At 22.3% G+C, this 23,413-nt stretch overlaps 1 protein-coding gene across 1 annotated transcript; it reads left to right on the forward strand.

The window, feature by feature from the left end:
• The first annotated feature begins 3,416 nt into the window (after positions 1-3,416).
• On the forward strand, positions 3,417-6,460 carry LOC145840707 (uncharacterized). Its single transcript, XM_082948033.1, has 3 exons — positions 3,417-4,068; positions 4,242-4,400; positions 5,403-6,460. Exons 1-3 carry the CDS (start codon positions 3,417-3,419, stop codon positions 6,317-6,319), a joined length of 1,728 nt encoding a protein of 575 aa, XP_082804159.1. The 3' UTR covers positions 6,320-6,460.
• The last annotated feature ends 16,953 nt before the right edge of the window (positions 6,461-23,413 follow it).

Consider the following 23,413-nt stretch of genomic DNA (forward strand, 5'->3'; position numbering starts at 1 on the left):
TTAAACTGAACTCATTCAAAAGTTTCTGATGTCTATAAAAGATTTTTATACTATTATTTTTCGTAATCTGAACACTAACTGAATATTGTTTCTAAATGTCTCATTTGCCTAATTACATTACTTATCTTAATTTTCAAAATAATTTATTAAGTAGTAAGCAATTAAGCGTCACTTACTTAAACTTCATTTTTACAGAATCGTTTAGATATAAAAAAAAAAAAAGAAAATGGAGAAAAATCGCTAAAGAAAAAAGTTAAAAGTAAAAATTCAATTAATATACCACGAGAAACTAAAAGAAGCTTTGGTGTCTTTTTTTTGAAAACTTCAAAAGTGTATAACTAGAACACAGTGAAATTAATGGATGTTTATCATTTATCAAAATATTAAGAACAAGGTTTAATTCAAGAGTTTTTTAAAAACTAAATGAAACTTTGAAGTACGACCCTAAGAAGTATCTAAAAATGTAAGAAAATAAAGAGTTATTGAGAAAATTTTATTTTTTGCTTTTTCTATTGAAACTTAAAATAAGTACTTTTATTGCGCTCTATTTATTTAACGATATAAGACTAAAGTTTAAACAAGAAGAAAACTAATGGCTTTTTGTAGTTAGTAAACATCTTCAAATTTTGAACAGTTAAACCGTTTTTTTTTGTTTAATTACGAATTAAAAAAGTTAATAGTTTAAAATATTTTTAGAAATAAAAACTATTTAAAAGTTTTTATCTGAATGTTTTCAAAAAGAAAAAAATAAAACACACGTCTTTTTTATTATAAATAAATTTATATTTTTTTTCCTAAAGTGTATAATTAGTACATAATATATTTTTTAAACAGGTTAATTTGTTTTTCTTTGAAGATCAGTAAAACTGACAACTTTAAAGTAAATCTTAACATCTTATCACTTAATTAGTTAAATTTTAAGAAATAATTACAAGTTTTAGTAATAATTAAAAAGCGTATGTCGAAAATTATTTATTTTCAATTACTTCTTAAAATTAAAACATACAAACTGGTATTATTTAAACTAGCAATAAAAGTAAAAAAAAACACTAAAAAAATTGTAAAGGCTTAGTTTAAACTAATAATTTGTAAGCTTTCTTTTTTCTGTAAGAAAATTTCTTGTAAATTTTTTTTATAAATTTTCTGTTAATAGAACGTTATTCATTAGTAAACTTCTGAATTACTATCTTCTTTTTGAGTTTTTTATAAGTTAAGCATTATAATTTAATTAGTTAATAATTTTATTGTTTGTATAATATTTAGCGATAATTTGAAATAAATTAATAACTAACTCAGATAAAAAACAAGTGCTTTTTTAATCATACATTAATTGTTTGAATGATTTAAAAAAATACATTTCTAAAATATTCTCGTTTTTATTTCTTTAAAGTACAGAATTAATCAACTAAACTCCTTTAATATATGATAACATTTTAATAGTACGTCACAAACTAAAACTTAAAACTTCCAATATCTTTAACAAATAAATAATACAAACGTAAAGAACTATGTTTGTGGCGTAATAACTTTAAATATGACGTATTAATGTAGATTGTGACGTAATAATTTTAATTGTGACGTAATAATGTAACTTGTGACGTAACAATGTTGTTTGTGACGTAATGATGTTGATTTGATTGAATATTAATAACCGAACGTTATTTTTTACTATTAAGTTCTTATAAACTAATTTAATTGAAAAACGAATGTTTATTGGATGACTCATTTACGACATTTATATAACTTAATTAGATTTCTCAAACATAATATGCCAAACGTTTAAGGTTTTTAAACAGAAAAAAAAATTCAAAATATTTTTTTTTTGTTAAATTAATAACTATTATTTATAAACGAAGTTTACAATAAACGTTCTGAATGAAAATTTTTATGGAATTTAGTAACAATAGTATAAGTTAAATAAATTCATAATAACTAAGATTTAGTTTTTCTTATTTGTTTAAAACCAAGGTGGGAGAATAATTTTTTTTTACTAAAATCATTCTACAAGTTGATTATTTTTTTAACGGTTGACTTTCTAACGTTGAATTTATTCAAGTTTGATTACTTGATTTAAGAAAAAATATTCTAAAAATTTCTGGCATAGTGGCATAACTTCTGTTTAACGCTTTATGTATTATTGCTCGGTCGGTTTTAAAGTATTTGTTACAAATTCTCAAAACTTAAAAAGGTTTTTGTTTTACTTCGTTTTAACCATTGTAATTTATAGTCAATTTAGTAAAATTTTGCAGTTTTGCAGTTTTTACATAGGTTTCGAAATTATTTCGTTTAAATTTTAAAGTTTCAAAGTTTAAAAGAAAAAGTGTTTAGTTTTTATGTTTATGTTTTAACAATCGAAATCAATTTTTGTCTTTTAAATTCGTTGAAAATAATTTTTATTTGCTATTGTAGGTAATAGTATAAACTTTAAGTTTCTATGTTGAATTTGTTATACAGTAAAAATGTTTTTGTTTCTGAAACAAACTAGTTACAAAACATATGTTTTGTATTTACTGATCTGCTAATGCTCTTAAGCTTTTTTTAACTCAAAAACAATAAATTAAGTTTCTAATGATTTTTAAAAAAAGTATGTTATTTGCAATAAAGCTTCATTTGATGATTATTTTAGTTCAAAGTAAAAAAATATTTTAAAGTTTAAATAAAACTTAGCAGTTATAGTTTAACACTGCAAATAGTTGTTTATTAAATTTTAAGATTTTTTAATTAAACTGTTTATATCTTTCTATTGTCTATACAAATTGTACTACTTTAAAGCTTCTATAAAAAGCAAACGAATAGAAGAAAATAATCTGTTATAAAATGTAATTGTTAAGTATTAAATAAATATATATTTTAAGCAGAAAATTTGTTGCATTCTGGTTGAGATTAAAAACATAAAAACAAGTTCATTTTTATATATTCTATGTATATTAATACTTAAAATATATAACAAACATATAATTTTTAAATTTGTTTTTTAGTTTGATTAAAACTATATACTATACTACTTTGTTAAGGTAAAACTTAAATTATTTCTAAGATGAAGTACTAAATCTTAGATTGATAAAAAACTATTCTGCATCTGCTAAAGATAAATGCTTACCATAATAATAATTTTTTAGTTTATCAGGTAAGTTTTGTGTGTGGAAATAAACAATTATGCGTTTGTAAAACAGTTAATTTTTAAATTTTGTTAAAGTGTACAATGTATTTTGTCTAAATTTTTGCTATTTAATATACAACTTGACAAAAATGTTTTTTAAGATTACTTATTTTAAAATAATATTAGAATTCTTTTTGATAGTTATTTGTTTTATGTGTATTAAATAATTAGTTATTAAATTTTTGAAAATAAATGACTGCTAACAGATTTAAAAACTAAATATTATCTATCCTGCTACTATTTATCCTGCTTAATAATGTCAATATCGTGCTCCATATGCCAGGAACAGATAAATTTTCGTGATGAAGAAATATCAGTTGTCCACTGCGGACACATGTACCACCATAGCTGCTTGGATCAATGGTTGGACACCAGAATGACCTGCCCTGATTGCAGGTCCCAAGTTCTTAGAGAAAACGTTGTAATGAAACTTTATCCTTCTGTTAATGAAGATGCAGATCTTGTTTACAAAGGATCATCTGATGAGACTAAAACTATCTTGCAAGTTTTCAATGAAAACAACACAAACTTTCAAAAACTACTAATCAAAAGACTTACTCTTCTTGAAAAACAAAACAAAGATTTTGCTAATAAAAACTCAAAGTTAGATGAAAACCTCAAAATTAATTTGACAACAATAAGATCTTTCCAGAACGAAAAGATAATCAACGATGAAAAAACAAATAAACTGATTAATGATAACGAAAAGCTTAAAACAGATATAAAGACACTTGAAGAAAAACTAAATTCAATTTCGAATAAGTTGTTAGTATCTAAAGAACCAAATGAATCAATATTAAAAAAGTTAGACGCAGAAAATACAAATCTTAAAAACAAGCTTGCATCAGTGTTAGATGTTCTTCTTTCCGAAAATAGTATAAATAATAATCTTCAATCTACAAGTACAAGTTAGCCTTTTTTAGAATTTAGTAACTTTTCTTTCAAGTAAAACTTATTATTAGTTCAAATCAAAATATTAAACTTACATTAATACAGGTTGTTCACAAAAAAAATATATTTATTCTTACGCTTTTTAAGAGGTTTAAGTTTAATTGTAGGACAAATTAAATATTTTTTCTAGATTTGAGCGTTTCAACTAAAATGAAGTCAGGAAATTCATCTCATAAGTCAGCAAAGATTAAGAACTCAAAAAATGAAGTATTGAAAAACAAATTATCATCTGCAATAAGCTTGATTTTACAAGATATCAATATAAATGAGTTATCGACTAATACTTCAAGTAAGCTTTTTAAAGAAAATAACTTTTCGATTTAAAACAGTTTTAATACGAAAGAAGAAATGCTTTCTGATTTTTATAATTTAAAACTTAGTAAAAAATATACCATTTAAACCTATAAAGAAATCATTTTTTAACGTATCCTAGGTTTTGTTAGTTTTTATATCGAATTTATTAATGAAAAAATTTCTCTTTCTCAATACTTCTATCAGGCCTAATTAGACTTTAATGATTAAATTTATCTTATAAAAACTTTCATTAACATTTTCAATTAACCACAACTAACTAAAGCTTATTAATAATTATTTGTTATAAGTTTATAATCACTAAACGTACTTTATAATTATTTTTGAGGTACACCTGAGTATTGAATTCAACAGAAATGTATAATAATGTAAAAAGTATTGGTTATGATAAAATTCTAATTTCATAATGTTAAAATTGTATTTAAATAGTTTCGTAATGGTGAAATCTGTAATAATTTAGTTTTAAACAAGTTATTGTTTTTAAAGATTAAAAATTTTGATTATTTTCTTCACTAATAAAATTACTACAAATAAAAATAAGCTGGGTTAAGTTCAGGTTAAAAGCAAAAATAACATTAAGAAAAATAAACAAGTTATTTAATATACATTGTATTTGTGTATACTGTGTTTTTAATTTATTCTTTTTATTATTTAGATAGTATGTTATATTTAACCGTCTTGGTATTTAAATAAAATTTTATATTTTAAATTTTAATTTATAAAAATTTAAGTTCGAGCTAATTTAGCTGAGTCACCAACAAATGCGAATTCTTTTTCTTGCTATTTTTAATTTTAATTATTTAAACTTTATTATTGATTTAAACCTAAATATGTTTCGGTAAGGTGTGTTAGGGATAAGAGCATTAAAAAAAAACCTTTCAAAAATTTGCTGACTCAGCGTTTTTTAGTACATACTGACGTGAAAGTATAATTTCCTTTTAAGTGAGATAATCGTTAAATTACTTTTTTTTACTAATAGGTCAACAAAAAGAAGTCACAGAAAATCATGATAAAGCAAAAGCAATTGTAGTTGCAGATGAATTTAACAAACAAAACTACCAGTATTTGTTAGATGAGAAAAAGTGGGTTAAAAAAGACAACTTTCATGAATCAGTAGGTAATATATGCGGGGTTTATGAAATTGATAATGTATTCTTCGTAGTTGGTGAGAAAGGAATTTCAACATTAAACAATAAGTTTTACAAATTTCGATCAAATAAAGATTATTCGTGGTGCACTTCATGCCGAGTTGGAAACAATATTTTAGTTTTTCGTTCAAATTTTCGTAATGATGAAAGCTTTTTTTTCAATACTGTCAGAAAACAATGGAGTGATGTAAACATTGAAACAGAAAGAGATAATTTTGACGCTGTTCATTACCTCAATAAAGTTTGGATTGTTGGTGGGCAGGACCGTGCTTATTCAGGAACAACCAACACAATACAAATATATGATACGGTTAATAAGACTAAGTCATTATCACAAGTTAAAATGATACAAGCGAGATACGGTCACAAAATCATCGTTTATACCAATAAACTATTCGTGTTTGGTGGATCTTTTGAATTCAAAATACTAAAAACAGTAGAAATGTATTCACCAGACACGAACAAGTTTGTTATCATGTCTCTAATGAAAATTGTTCGTTGTGATTTTGCTTGTTGCAGAGTTGGAAACCTCGTGTATGTTATTGGTGGAGAGACAGAAGGTTATCAACGCACAAATTCAGTAGAAGTGTACAATCTCGACACTAACGAATGGTGTGATGTAGAAAACTTTCCTGTTGCTAAATGTGATTTACATGCTTGTGCTGTTAACAATAAACTTTTGCGGTTCAAAAAAGTAAAAAACAAAAATAATTTTTTTTTTAATTTGCTAAAAAAAAAATTTAATTAGTATACTTTGCTTCATACGCTTTTTAGAATTTTTAGCTGGCATTGATTAGTCTTTAAATAAAACATAATTAATTTGAAATGTAAAATATATTTAATTAAAGTATTGAATACTTAATTTAAAACACTTATATATAACTATTATTTTTTGTATACAACTCTACTTCTTGTTTTTCTTAATTGCTTTAAAGTATTGTAACTATTTTTAAATATTTTGTTGCGTAGTGTAGTTTAAGCTTTATTCAATTGTAAATGTTTATCGTATTTTGTAATTATTGAAATACAGTTTAAATATCTTAATTATAAATTACTGTTTAAAGTTTAAACTGTTATCATACAAATGTTTTAATGTCTATTAATGGTTGTATATAATTAAACATGTTTTTATACTTTTATTCGTAATCTGAACACTAACTGAATATTGTTTTTGAATATCTAATTTGCTATTAACGTTACTTATTTAACTTTTCGAATTTTTCTCTAAATAATAAGCAATTAGGCGTCACTTACTTAAAATTTATTTTTACAGATTCTTTTTTATAAAAATAAAATAAATGAAAATGGAGAAAGAACTGGCAAACTAAAGAAAATAATAAAAATTCAATTAATAAACCAAGAGAAACTAAAAGAAGTTTTAGTGTTCAAGCGTAAGAAGTATTAAAATACATAAAGAAGAAAATAAAGAGTTATTGAGGAAGATAAATAAATTGATAACATTTTGGTCTAAATGTACTCAACAGGAAGCGTATAACTAAGAAGTACTCAATAAGAAGATCACAGTATTTGATTAATAAAGTTTCAAGTAAAAGTTTATGTCGAACAAATCCGTTTTGTTATATACAAAGTTCCGCAACGTCTGAGCAGCTAGAAAAATTGCCATGTAACAGAATATTTAAAAACATTTGTTCAATTAAAACTAAAAATTCATAAAAAATGAAATTGGTACTTAAGAAGTGCATAATCAGTGAGAATACTACATTATATGTCTAATAAAATTCGTAGTAAGAAAATGCTATATACTTAATCTAAATTCCTGATACATTTTTTTTTTAAATGCAAGTAAAATAACAGAATTTAAAACTATTATTTTAAAACTAATTTGTGTTTACCCTAAAGTAATAGGTAATTTTGTTGTTGTCAGGTAACACTGTAAAAAATCATAAATTTGATAAAGTTTTTTTGTCTTTCCAAGTTCTAAAGAATAAACACTTTAAAATATATTTATATCTATATGGTTTTTAACCTCATAGTACTTTTGTTTGTATAGTGTATAAAATTCATAAAATAATAATTTTTACAGATTTTGTAATTTATTCGGTCACTTTTATTTGTTTTAAAACATGTATTTTAATTTACTTATATAGTGACACATTATATATTTTTTATGCACTTTGTTTTTTCATTATAAGTTGTAAATTGTGATAATAGTTATTTATAAACCTATTGCACAAACTTAGTATTTTTTTTTAGCTTTTTTTTCTATTCTTTTATGAGAATTTTAAAAATAAAAACTTAGTTTTGGTACATAAATTACAATAAAATTTTTTTTGCTGTATTTACTAAACCTTTATATAATTACTTTTTTAGCGCTTAGTATACATATAGTAATCATATTATTTATTTAAAGTTTTAAGAAAAAAAAGTAACTAAGTTCGTAGTTAAGTGTTTTTTAAGAAACAAAAGCCATTTACAACTTATATTCTTGATGTCATCAAAGATATAAAACACAGATGTTTTTCCATATAAAATTTTTTATAAATATTTTCCTTAGGCATTTAACTAAAACAGAATATTATTTTTTGAATAGTTAAAAATTAAATTAAACTTTATATTTTATTTTAATTATTTTATTTAGAAGATCGGTAAAACTAACAATTTTAAAGTAAACCTAAAATATTACTTAACCCTTAATTACTATAATTTTAGAAATTAGTTTAAAGTTTTGATAATGATCAAAAAGCGTTTGTCGAAAAATTTTTTTATTTATTACTTTTTTAGATTGAAACATGCAAACTATTATTGTTCAAACTAGTACTAAAGATATAAAAAACCACTACAAAAACAGTAAAGACTTTTTTTTATATTAATACTTTCCTAGAGAATCTCAAAAATTTTCTTTTTATATAACGTTACGCATTAGAAAAAAAATCTAAATTATTTTTTTAATGTTTTTGAACTTCACATTTTTATAACTAAAGCGTTATATTTTACTTAACTAGGAATTTTTTTGTATAAATGATAATTATAGATATTATAATATTTGTTAATGACTAATTTAAAATTTTTTAAAATGTGCTTATTAAACGTACATTAGTTCTTTTACTGATTTTAAATAAGTTTCTTATATCTTAAACGTTCTCGTTTTTTCTTTGAAGGTAAGATTTAATCAATTAAATTTCTTTAATATATGACAAAATTTTATTGTTACGTCACAAACTAAAACTATTCCTTTCTAATTTCATTTACAAATAAATACTACAAACGTAAAAAGCTACGTTTGTGACGTAATAATGTCGACTGTTACGTAATAACATTTATTGTGACGTGCTGATTTATATTGTAACGTGATAATGTAGATTGTGAGATCATAGTGTTGTTTGTGACGTAATAGTGTTGTTTGTGACGTAATAATGTTGTTTGTGACGTAATAATGTCGAATTTGACGTGATAATGTTGACTTTGACGTAACAATGTTGTTTGTGACGTGATTATTTATATTGTGACGTAATAATACTTAGTTTTTTTATTTAGTTTTTTCTTATTTTTTAAAGCTAAGATGAGAGAATAAATTAGTTTCACTTAAAGCATTCTACAAGTTTATTACTTTTTAAGGGCTGACTTTCTAACGTTAAATTTATCCAAGTTTGATTACTTGATTTAAGAAAAAAATATTTAGAAATTTCTAACAAAGAGGCATACCTTCTGTTTTACGCTTTTTGCATAATTGCTTGAATAGTTTAAATTTGTTTTGCTTCAATTTGTTTTTAACATTTAAAAATTGATTACAAATAATAATAATTATAAAGAGTCTGTCGACATTTATTTATTTTCTTTTACTTCTTTAGATTATAACATGCAAAGTAGTATTATTAAAACTAGTACTGAAAATATATAAAATAACTACAAAAATTGTAAAAGTTTTTTTAAATTAATGTTTTCCTAGTAAAACTCAAAAAATTTTCTTTTCATAAAACTTTACGCATTAAAAAAATTCTAAGTTATTGTTTTTTTTTTTAATATACAATGTTTGTATAAATTAAGCCTTATATTTTATTTAATTAAGAAATTATTGTTGGTATAATATTCAGTGATATTTTAAAATTCATTTATAACTAATCTAATTTTTTTTTAAATGTACTTTTTAGCGTACATTAGTTCTGTTACTGATTTAAATAAATGTTTAATATTTTAAACGTTCTCATTTTTTTCTTTGAAGCACAGATTTGATCAACTAAATTCCTTTAACATATGAAAACATTTTGTTATTATGTCGTAAACTAAAACCTTTCCATTTTCATTCAAAAATATATACTACAAACTTAAAAACTACGTTTGTAACGTAATAATTTTGATTGTGACGTAATAATGTCGATTGTGACGTTACAATGTTAGTTTTCACGTAATATTGTAGATTGTGACGTAACAATGTTGTTTGTGACGTAATAATGTTGTTTGTGACGTAACAATCTCGTTTGTGATGTAATAATGTCGATTGTGAAGTGATATTGTTGTTTCTGACGTAATAATGTTGATTTTGATTGAATATTGATAATCACAGAATGTTTTTTACTATTAAGTTCTTATAAACTAATTTGATTAAAAAACAATTGTTTATGGATAACTCTTTTACGACAGTTATAGGACTTTTTGATATCACAAACCCAATATAAAATACGTTTAAGAATTACCAAGTTCTAAACCAAAAAATAAGTTTAAAGTATATATGTTATGTTAAATGGCTAAGTATTATTTAGAAATGGAGTTTACAATAAAACTTTTTAAGGAAAAAAGATTTTAGAGTTTAATAACAATAATAAAAATTAAACAATTTCGTGATAACTACAATTTAGTTTTTTTTTTCTTTCAAACTATAAAGGAAGAATAAATTAGTTTCACATAAAAGTAGTCTATGATTTTGTTTTACAGTTGACTTTTAAACTTGAAGTCATCATTGTAGTTTGAAAAAAAAAATCCTTTACCAAACATGCATAACTTCTTTTTAACGCTTTATTTATGCATAATTGCTAGACTAGTTTTAAAGTATTTATTACAAATTTGTATCTTAAAGAAGTTTTTTTGTTTCAAGTGTTTATAAGCGTTAGTAAAGACAATGAAACTTCCTCTTTTAGTGGTTCATTTACATAGTTATTTACTCACACAAATATTTAAACTAAAAAATGTATTTTGTTGGTTGTTTATAATAAGCATTTTATTTTATATTTAGGTCAAACATACTCACCAGCATTCGTTTAAAAATAAAGCAAAGCTAAAAAGCACCAAATAAAACATTTGCATACCTCAAAAATACCAAAGATTAAAAGTTAAAAATTGATTTATATATAATTGTATTGTTTTTGTAGACAAGCAATAACAACAGAGATGTGTGAAGTTTTATTAATAAAAATTAATATATGAGTTCTTTACACAGGAAAAGTACTTATAGTTCATAAGTTATCGATTTTAAATATCAATCTAATAAAATATTCTTCAGCAATCAGTTATGAGAAAACTTAAAGGCATCAAATCTAATCTTTTTTGTTAGTTTTTGAAATCGAGCGGTTTTGATATGATTAAACTTTTTCTAATTGTCTATTACTCTTTAATTTTCCTTCAGTTCTTATATCAATATTACAAACTTTTAGCTTGACTATAAGTGTAGCTTGATAAACAGCTTATATTTTTTGAATTGTTTATTAAACTAGTAAGTACTTAGACACATTTCTGCATTATTACAATTTTTTGTATATTGTTGAACTTTTTTTTTCTTTTTAAACAGAGAAAATTAAGTACTAACAACTTAATAGTTTTTAAAAGAATTGTACCTGTAATAAACTTGTTAAAGAACTTTTGAAGTTTGCATATGGTACAAAATTTATGCTTCAAAATAATACGTTACTTGCACTTACATGCTAACTTAACTTTATTTACTAATTAATCCACTACATACATTGATAACGGCCTGAAGACTGTCATAAAAACTAGAGGAATTGATACAACTCATTAAAATTCATTGTTTATTTATATTTATCTGTTGAAGTGCAATTTGCGACTAAAACGCTTGTACGTCACTTGGTGTTTATTGGTAAACTTGCAACTTACTATAAACCGTTTATAACGAATTTTTATGTTGTAATTTACCTAGATACTAATTGTACTGTTGGTGGATTAATAATTTTTGTAATTAAAGATAAAGAAATAAAATTTAAAGCAGTTACGTACTTAAACTTTATTATATGTAATTAGAACTAGTTTTTAAATGTTAACTGCAATCATGCAAAACGTTTGTAAGTTATGATTCCAAGCTAATAATATTAATATTTTTTATAACAAATTCACACGACACAACACACAGATTCAGATGTTTGTTTGATTTAAAATATTTTTTTGTTTAATTAAATTGTCTTAATTTCTCTTACATTGTATGCTAGAATTACCAAACAAAAATAAGTTTTTTATAACTTTGATTTCATAAATTTATTTGCTAATTATTTTAAAATTAAGAAAACAAAACTGGAGTTAACAACATCAACTATACTTCACACATACTTAAACCATTGTTGTAATAAATAAACTTCACCAACTCTAGAATTTGTTTGAATTTCATTGAATATTTTATTGTTATTTATTATGATAAAAGATTTCAAACATTACATTTAAAGTTATTCGTTACCCATAACTTTTTGCCATATCCAAATAACATTGTACATAGTTTAATTTTTATGTTGGTTATTCTTGCATTAAAAACTGTTATTTTGTATCAGCAATTTAGTTAAAATTTTAACTTTTTAGTAACAATTACTTTAGAAAAATTATATATTGTATAATGCGAGCGCTGTTACTGCTAAAAATTCCATTTCGAAAACAAACTCACTTAATTTCATTTTATATTTTAGTCTCCTACTTAAAACTATTTGGTAGCATTATTTACGCATTTAAGCAAGTATTATTGTAAGTTTTTATATAAACTTAAAAGATAAAAAGTTTGAATGTTTTGAAGAAAAATTACTAAATTAAATAAAGATCAAAACTTTTATGTGCCACGACGAAAGGATTCATTTTTGTCAGTAGGTTCTAAAAATAAGGTTAAAAAAGCTATTTAAAGTACTTATGATACTTATAAAGATACACAAAAATATTACTGTGCTTATTCTACTGAGATATAAAATAACTTTAAACTAAGTGTTTTATTGAAAATATACCTATGCAAATATAGTATTAATAGTTTTTGAACTATTTAGTACACTTTGTGATTTACAAGAAATGATTAATAATTTAATTTTATTTTATATTTTTTATAGTATTTGAATATTTTATATAAAGACGTGAAAAACAGAAAAAGTTGATTTGAAAAGTAAACCTAAAGTAATCAAAAAGCATTTTAAAGTAAATCTTTGTACACATAGCTTAAAACGAAAACGTCGTTATGACGAGCTTTGATTTAATTAACTAACAATAATAAATAAAAAAATATATTTATTTTTATACAACCTTTATCTCACTTATTGGAAAAAATGTGCAATTTGTTTACTTACACTCACAATTCCACCAGAACACAATTTCCATCCGAATCTTTTTCCATCTGATAAGTTACCTAATAAAGACTTGCAATTTCTTGCTTAAACTTAGAGTTATTTATGGCATTTGTATTATACTTCATTTAATATACGAGTTTTGTGCTCAAATACTTTCTGGCAAGGTACTTTTCTATTTATACCAACAAATTATAACGAATATTTGTTGTGTTAGATCAATGACGTCAGTAGGTTTTTTTCTTATGCATTAATTTGTACAAGTTTTTTTTTTCTTGTATTGTGAACAAAATATATTTTTTACATTGTCATTTTATTAGCAAAAATTTCTGGTATCAAGTTGAAATGTTATTAAAACAATTCTTTACATTAAAACCTTGTAACTTTTTGACCGTTTGTAATTAGAATTAAGGTTTTACTAGATGTCTTATTTAAAATTTATAAAGTAATTCTATACTTGATAAGTCATTGTCAGTTGCAGATAGATAGTGCATTATTTTCAATCTTTCATACTATACTCTTGTTAGTAGTGTTTAACAGTTTTTGTAAGCAATTATTAATAGATTTTAAATAAAAATGTTAGATGTTTGTAAATATATTATGCAATATGAACAACATTTTCATAAAAAAATGCAGCTAATGTGTTAATGTTGTATATATACATATAATAACTTGTTTTTAAATAAAACATTTTTATCATCCACATTATATTAACTTATTGTGAAAAACGAGATTTAAATACTGCATTCGTTTATATTTAGAATAATAACTCAAACATAAACTCAGCACAAAATCTAGATCTTTTTCGTAGATAACATATTTATTACTGAAGTACTGTTTAAACCAACATTAAAAAACACAAATAAAAAATTATTTTTTTTTCTTTGTAACACTCTGTGCAATTTCTAGAAATCTTTCTAGCATTTTTCTAACTTTTATGTATATCTTTAATTTTTTGCTGTGTGTTTCATAAAAAACCAATTTTAAAACATTAAGCATAAAAGTTAACAAATTACTACACACTATTTTTAAATCATTTATCAAGCAAATAAACCATACATTTTGCAATTTTTATGGTATAAGTCAACTTAACAGCGAAAATATCATAATAACAAAATATTTGTGCTTCTTACACTTATCAAACAGATGTTTTGTTTATTTACTTCTAGGCAGTATTTTATTTTTGCTGGTTGTTTTATACAAAACTTTGTGTCGATATCTATGACGTCATTAAATGATTTGGTGATTACAATGGTTAATTAAATCATAAAAAACTTTGAAAATGAAAAAACTTTATAGAAAATTTCAGATGTTTAAAATATATCCCAATTTAAACATAATTGAAACACGAGCGTTAACTTAGCTCAATTAGAATTATTTGCAATTTTTTTTTAATGTCCAAACTTTGTATCCAATTATTTTCCTTATCTTTAAAGCTATCTTAGATTTTTTTTTAATCGTAGAGACCCTCATTTGCCTTTATTTAAAACAAAATTCATTGTATTATGATTTGAACTTTTGAGGATGGCCCCTTAGAATAAAATGTTTTTTTTTTGATTTTTTACTCTAATTGATGTTTTAACCAAATTTTTTTTTTATATTCTTAATTTTATGTATTCTCAAGACTAGGTGTTTTTTTTTTCAAAATTATAATATTTTAATTATATATACAAATATTCCCGATTGTAAATTTCAAAAGCCTTTAACTTTCTAACGGTCAATGTAGTAAAAACAGAAAAAAAAAATAACTTAAATATGGATATTTTAAATGATTAAGGTTTTTTTTTATCTAAACTGTTTTTAAGTAATACGTTGTAAGTATGTAATTTTTACTAAAATTATCAAGATTTTAACATGAAATCCCTTATAAAAGAAGTAGGTAAAAAAACTTAACAACAACCCTTGGAAACACAGCAAACTAAAGATGATAAACAAAAAAATTATATATTTTGGCTAAAACATCCGTTATAGTAAAGACTTCAAAAAAAAACATTTTTTTCTAAGGGTCCCCACTAAAAAATTTAAACCCCTATCCAATGACTTTTTTTAATTAAAGGCAAATGAGCGTTTTCTAGAGTTATAAAAATATATTAGTTAACTTTAAAGATAATGAAAAAAATTGAATCTAAAGTTTGAACTTTTTTAAAAAATTGCAAATATGTTAATCGAGCTAAGTTAACGCTTGTTATTTAAATTTTCTTTTAATTTATAGTTGAAAATAAAGAAGAATTTTTTTCAAACTTTGGAGTAAAAATTTAAATTGTATGCTAATTTACGTTTTAAGATTGTTTAAAATTGAAAATATCTAGAGCACTTTTGGTTGACATCAATGATTATAAACTGAACGTCTAATAATAGTTTTATATTTAAATTTTATTATTAAATTTTTAGAACGTCCACTTTCCACAGTTGAATGGAAGGCGATGAAAAATTCTGGAAAAATAAATCTGACTAAATCGTAAGGTTGAAAATATTTTTTTTTACAATTTTAAATTTCTAGCTTTTTCGAAACATTATTATTATATCTTTTTCTTGAAAAGATTTCTGAGTAGCATATATTTTACTTCCCACAATATCTTGTTAACATGAGTGTCATATTTTTCACAAAACTATTAGGTTGGTAGTTCCTTGATGTTGAATTCATTTGTATTGAGCTAAAAGCTCATAAATTTTAAAGTAGTAATATTCAAACTTATGCTATTAAGTGTAAATAATTGTTTTTATATAAAATCAATATATGTTTATAGATTTAAGTCGATAAAATGATGTATTTTTAACTTAAAACATTATTTTGATATAAAGTTTTGTAAAGATAACATAAACATACTTAAAATAAAACTGTTTTGTTTCGTCAAAATTTTAATTAGTTTTAACGAAACAATTTAAAAGCAATATCTAGCGGAAAATAATTCTTAATTTTTGTCAAGATATTTACTGTTACCAGAATTAAACGCGAATTTCGCAGATTTTCTTAACATAACTAGTTCGAGCTTTTACAATTAAAATTTTTGTTAATTGATCCTTACCAACATCTATTATGCAATTTATCTAAAATAATTGACGTCACGATGGAATTCTTTGAAATTTATAATTATAACATAAAATATGAAATAAACCGTCAAAATTAAAAGTTATGTTTAATGAAAATAAAAGTTTATTTTTAATTTCTTGATTTATCTAATATAGTTTATAAATGTAAGTTTATTTTAAAAATATTGTCGGTTTTTAATTACTTTTGTTAATAAGAAAAATTGTAATGTTTTCGTAAATAAGTAAATGCGTTTTCCTTAAACATTTTAACATGTCGTATCGAGACATTTATAGTTGTTTGTCAATTATTTTCATAAACTATAAATATTATAGTACAATCAATATTACTGTATATAGTGTAAACAAAGTAGTAACATTTACAAGCGAAAATAAATCTATCTATATGTTATTATTACGAGATTAAAATTAAACACGATAAATATGGAAGTGTACTAATAATATACTAAATAATGCCCTACAGTTCTTACTTTCAAATAACTGGCAAAATAAACGCATTTTTCAACAAATATCAAAACTAAGAACAAAAGATTAGTGCAAGAATTTTGCTTCATACATACATTACAAAAAGAGTACAAACTATCAATCAATACAAGCTCTTATTAAGTGTTATAAATTCAAAGTAACAACAAGTGAGAATAAGTGAATGACGTCACTAAATATTACAAAAAATATTTGATTTTGAAATAAATGGCACGTTTGTTTAAAAATTAACAAACTTAAACAGACTATAAAAAACTCATTTTTAAAGTAGTCTAAATGATTTAAGTATTTTAAACCTTTAAAGTATTTATTTGAACAGTAGTGTGCATATTTTAAATATTTTCAGAACTACTGATTAAACATGTATTGTTAATCCTAGATTATTTGAGTCTATTCTACTTAAAAACTTAATAAAAGCATGAAGTAGTTCATCTGACAATAAGTGCGAGATTTTATACAAACTTTTCTTGGGTAAACTTAACTTTCGTCATCAATATTTGTAATATTTATAGTAAAGTTAAGTATAAGAGTTCGTGAGATCATTTTTATGGCTTCATTAAGTTGTTTTCAAAAAAAACTTAATATAATAAATTACGTAAGTTTTGTTTACTGTTGTGTGTAGTAGTATAGTTAGGTAAAATATCAAATTTGTTTTCAGTAACATATTTCGAATTAAACTAATTCTTGTATTAAGGCAACTCGTCAGACTCTTGTTAGCAAATGCTTATAAAATGGTCTCATGAAAAATTTACAAAAAAAATGTCATAGAAAAGCTTTATGTTTATATTTAATGTAAGAAGCTATAAAGAATGTTGTTAAAATGTTGCAAATATTTATTTTAATTTAGGATTATATATTTTTGATATCTACTACGGAAAAAATCTAACTAAAGCCTAACTACACAAGTTAAATTATTTTTTTGCGTTTAAAATAAATTTCTGTATAAAATAACTGATTTTTGTAAAAAATTGTGGTAAACATAAATTTTTTTCGCTTAAGATTTTGATAAAATAAGTCTAGTGTATTTTTCAAAATTAATAAATTTTATTTGCTTGATGTTTAAAATGTTTGTGTTGAGCCAAAAGCCATTTCAAATTAATTACACATTATAGTCTCTAACTTTTCTAAAAATGGTTAGTAAACAGTAAGTTCTCTTTTCTCTTGCAAAATTTTTTAAGTAGCATAGTAATTTATTTTTCACAAGATGTTAATCATATGACTAGTATATTTTACAAAAAATTATTAAATTTGTAATTTCTTGATATTCATTTTGTTTATAGTGAGACAAAAACTTTAACCAATCTAAATAAATATTTTCATCTTTTTTTATTAAAGTAAAGTATTAAAGTATTAGTAAAGGCAGCATTTATGAAAATAATTTATTTAATGCAATAATGATTTTTTTACTAAAAGACATTCTATGACAACTATTAAATTCTAAACACCAAAATTATAAGTTTTAAAGTAAAAACAAGAAACTTTATTTATGTTTCTAAATCATAATAACTTGTTTGTTGTTTAGACAAATTGTTGAACATAAGTTGCAGATAAATAAGAAACATACTTATAGCGAGTTTTTTTCTCTCTACAAACTTCAATAGTATGACAGTACTACTAACCAATACTCAGTATTAATATATTGTAGAAATTTTATGCAAAAAACTTTTGTTGTAAATAAGTGTCATCACAATAAAACTTTTGTACATAAAATAATTAAGCATCAAAACATATAAAATAGCTTATTATATATAAAACTTAACATCATTAGTTTGTTTGAAATCTAGATTATCAATATAGATCATCTAGATTAATTTCAAATGTTAAAACGCTAAGATTAATTTGAACTCCTTGTATTATAACACTTATACAGCTGATAAATTACTTTTTGCAGTTATCTATTAAATTAATCTGATAAATAATATAATTTTAACTTAATTATGTACTATTTTTTAAATATGTTTAATATAATGATAACAACTATTAGCTTATTTAACTTATTCTATTGTCAATGCTCTTTTAAAAACAGCTAACATTTAAATTATTTACAACTTTTACCAGAATCTAATATTTTAACTGACATTTTATGAAAAACTATCTGTAGAGAAACTAAAATTAAACTAACAAATGACTTGTTGAATACATAAGTCAAATAAATCTTAATTTTATTAAAAAACATATAATTAAAACAAAATTTGCTATAAGCTCGTAATAAACACAAAATGTGCTATCATGCTTTAAAGATATAATATAAGCAATAATAGGCTTTACTACATTGTAGATTTGCTTAAATGGTTCATCAGTATATATTTAGCTGTAAGAAAATCTTTTTTAATTGTATATATCATTGTAATATCAAAAAAAAATTTTAGGTAGTTAGTATCTGTTTTGATATATAGTTATGTGTTTCAGTTTACAAAATGTGTTTTGAAAACAGTTGTTTGTCATAAAAAACTAAACATAAAAAGACACATAAATATACCGAAAAGTATAACGAATGGTAACTGTGAACAGCTTAAAAAATAAATTAAGTAACTGATAACTGTCAAAATATTTATACTCAATTCTAATAATTACTGAAATTTTCATTAAAATATTTTTTGTTTGGTCTAGATCAGACAAAACTAGCAGCGTTTTATAAATAGTATTTTTTTTGTCTCGGTTGCAAACTACAGTAAAAATAATTTAAAGCACAACTTTTTGACTAAGTATTTAATTGTTAAACAATAACTTAAACATTTTTGAAATTGTGCAAGTATATTATTTAACTTTACAATATTATTTTACTTATAAGAAGCAAAAAAAACTTATTATTGTCTTCAATAACTAACAAAGATAAAATAGTTACATCTGTTTCAAATCTAGAAGGTTCATTCGCTTCAAACTGTAATATGTATTTAAACTGTGTACTATTTTTGTGTTCACAGCAAATTTTAAATGATTTTTATAATGCAGGTGTTAGTTTCTTTATATCATCTTTTTACTAAGGTTAAAATAATACAGTTTTTTTTACTTGTTTAGAAACAAAACAAATATTACTAATAAGAAACCGTAAAGCTTCTTGAAGCTTGTTTGCTTTCGCTTAAATAATGAAATTCTAAATTAAGAAACTTAGATACTTTTATTGTTTCATTTTTACTTATAATGTAAAATAAATTGATATTAAGTTTAGATAATACAATTCATATAGTGTAAAACAATTATGAAAGTTTTTTTTTTTCAAAAACAATAAATTAATGTTAATTGTTAATTGTGAAAATAAATAAACAGTAAGTTCAAATCAGTTATATATAAAAAATAAATGTTTATGATTCAAACTTTTTAACAAGCTGTAAAATAATGTCAAATAGCGTAAAAACTAGGTAAAAATTTTTAATGCTTTATTAATAGAACTTAAAAATTGTCATATGCTAAAATTTTTATCTAATAAGAGCTAGTTCTAGATAAATGGAAAACAATTAGTACTAAAAATAATGTAAAACTTTAAAATAACAGCCAGGATAAAAGTAAAATATTAATTTATCAAATCACGCAACTACAGTTTTGTTTAACTTTTTATTTTAATTTGGTCATATAAAATTTTGTTTTACATATACACTTGTATGATATTCAAACTTTTTAAAACTTAAAATATAGATTTTTAATAAAGTAAAATGTATTTATAAAAGTTTAGAAGTTTTGTTTACTTAAAATAGTTTGAATAAATTTTATTAACAGCTTCTAAAATTTAATTGTTTTTTTTGTTTACTTTTGAAATTTTCACTTGAATGTATGACAACTACAAATAATAAGTAAATGATAAAAGTATTCTAATTTCAAATGTTAAAACTTACTTTTGTTTATGAATTATTTACGATGTAAAACAGTCACTAATTTAGACGGGTTTATCTTAGTTATTAAAAGTAAGATAAACATTCATAATTCATCACTATCTTTATAATTTGTTAGGAAGCTAAACAATAAGTATTTGTTTTTTAAAATAACTCATTTTCATTACATTTAATATATAAAATAATATGAATTGAAATGAAGATCAAAAGTAAAAAGTATAAAATAAAACTCCAATAATGCATGCAACTGTATTTATTTGAAGTTTAAACAACTTTTGAAAAGGTTTAAACAGAATAAATGAATTGTTGGGATTGTGTAACATCAAAATATTGTTCACTAAAAACTTTAAAAGAGACAACAATCTTTAATTCAAATTTTGAGGTTTTGTTAAAATATTATTATTTTTTTCTTTTTTTTGAAATGAATTAGTACTTTAACGCTTTTACTGTAAAGTTTAATAAACTTAATCAGTTTTTTTTTATAATTTTGAGTGAACGACTGGTCTACTTATAGCTTATAGCACAATACAATTATCAATTGTTTATTAGTTTATAACTTTTTTCGCATTTTACTTTTTTTTAATCTTATCGTTTGTTTTATTTAGTTACTTTCAATCAAACCTATTGATATAACTGTTAATATAAAAAAACTTTTAATACCTAAGTAAACAACTAACTATCATAAATTTGTTGTTTATATTATATATTTATAACTCAATAAATTTATTTTACCGCCGGAATAGTTTTGTATAGTTTATGTATTTGTTAAAGATAATACTGTGAAGTTTATTATTTTTTAAAACAACGAAGTGCTCTGCTTAAAATACTCAAGTATATATAACTAAACTTATTAGTATTAGATAAAAGTAAAAACAAAATCGAACAATTTTATTTCGAAAAACTTATTACAAAACTTATACATGTTAAGAGTTTACATATTATCTAAGTAAATGTTTAACAGAAATTAAATTTTTTTTTAATATTTTTATAAAAGAACTTCATGAGAAATAAAAAACATTTGATGTTTTCATTTTAATAACGAATATCATTGATTTTAGTTTGTTTAACATTTCAAGTTTTATATGTTAAGCCAGATAAAGAATATTGTATACATTTTATAGTGCGATAAAGGTTGAAACTAATTTTAGCTTTCAATAAACTACAATCATTTTTGACAACCGAAAAAACAGTATAAGTTTAAAATATTAAGTGTAAATTATGAATAACTAGTTTTGATCTTTTTTTAGTGTTGTAGATCTAGTATACTTTCTAGCATTTTTATGATTTGCTTAATGAGGTTACTTAAAGTATAAACAAATAATTAATAATTTATTCTAAGACAAAAAAATATTGTCTAAGTCATTCAAAGTTTAATCATGCGATAATAAATGTCAGTAGAACAAATAAAACAAACTAAAATGAAAATCGACAATATGTGTTTGCTAAATTTTATTAACATTTTATTGCCTTCTGCATAAAAAATGTTTTTTTTTTTTTTATTTACTTGTTACTTAGAAGAAGTAGTAGAATATATGCTTAAGCGAAATAGTTTATTTTTTTTTTGTTTTAAAGACTAAAAAGTTTTTTAGAATGTTGTTTAAACCGCCGTTTTGTATGTTTATTTTTTTTTTGTTTTAACATGTAGAAAAAATAAACTAATTAATTCTTAATTCACGAAATATATATATCCGTGTCTGTAAGGATATGTTTTGTTATTCGAAAATAATTAACAAATGTTTCTAAACCAAAATAGTACTAACTGAAACATAAAACTAAAACATAAAATAACTTTAAAAAATGTTACAAATGATTGTTTGATTTTTTTGTCTTATGTATGATCAGTTTTAAAAACAATTAATTTATTAGTTTTGGTTATGGTTGAATATTATTTACGAAAACAAAACTGCTACACCAAATATTATGCTTTAAGTGTGGTAAAATAGTGTAAATACGTAAAACAATTTTTTTTTGTAATATTTTATTTCCTTTATTTATTAGGTGCTTAAAATTTATAAGTCTACCTTGCATATTAAACCTAAATGTTATTATTTAGATATATATATATATAGTAATAAATTATTTAAATATTAAACCTAAAAACTATTATCTTTAGCCAATTTATTTTTTTCTCATGGTACAAAAGTATGTATTATTAGTGTATATTGACTCTTTTTTCAAAAGTAAATTAACTTAACGATTTAAAAAAAAAACAATAACTGGTGAACAGATCATTGTAATTTTTTTTTAAGTTGTACTTATCTTTGCACGCGAATTCTTGAAGTAAAATGTTTACTAACTAACAAATATTATCTAGAAATTTCAGAAGTTTTGTTTGCTTTTATTTTATTTATGAGATTTTGACGTTAAAAACGACACTAACGATTGTTAATAACAAAAAAAAAAATTTTAATTTAAAGAAAATCAGTTTATGTGTTTTTATGTATTATGAAAGTTTAATACATTTATTCTAATTTTAAAATTAACTCTAACAACATTTATTTTACTACAATTAGAATTTTTTTACTGTATAATTTAGCTTAATGTATTTTTGTAGTATATAGTTATTGTATTTATAAAATCGTTCAAACGCCAACTATTACTACTTCAATTTTTTTACTTACTTTTAAAATATTTTTTTTTCAGTTCTGATTAATTATTATATCAAAACTTAGTAACAGTTTAAGAACAAAAATATAGGGTTACTTATTTTGAAAACTAAATTTAATTTAGTTCAAACTTTATACAAAATACAACATTTTTGTTTTGATATTAAAATACCTGAAACAGTTTCTATTTAAAGTTTTAAAACGTTAAAATTGTGTTTTATAAACTAGTACATGGTTAGAGGGTACGTATTGTTTTAGTAAATGTTTGATTAAAATTAAAAAAAAATATTTTGATCATAATTATAAAGCTAGATTTTTTCCCGCTTAATACTAAGTATCAGTGGCTATAATGTTTTTTAAAAATATTTAAAAAACTTTATTTTTT

Source organism: Thalia democratica, chromosome 7, assembly GCF_965202585.1.
Source record: "Thalia democratica chromosome 7, ktThaDemo2.hap1.1, whole genome shotgun sequence".
Lineage (NCBI taxonomy): Eukaryota > Metazoa > Chordata > Thaliacea > Salpida > Salpidae > Thalia > Thalia democratica.

Bases quoted from the DNA above. Each gene is read 5' to 3' on its own strand.
- LOC145840707 (XM_082948033.1), top strand. From the start codon at position 3,417: ATGTCAATATCGTGCTCCATATGCCAGGAACAGATAAATTTTCGTGAT. The intron at 4,069-4,241 runs GTTAGCCTTTTT...TATTTTTTCTAG, and splicing joins TCTTCAATCTACAAGTACAA to ATTTGAGCGTTTCAACTAAA. The intron at 4,401-5,402 runs GTAAGCTTTTTA...TTTTACTAATAG, and splicing joins GTTATCGACTAATACTTCAA to GTCAACAAAAAGAAGTCACA.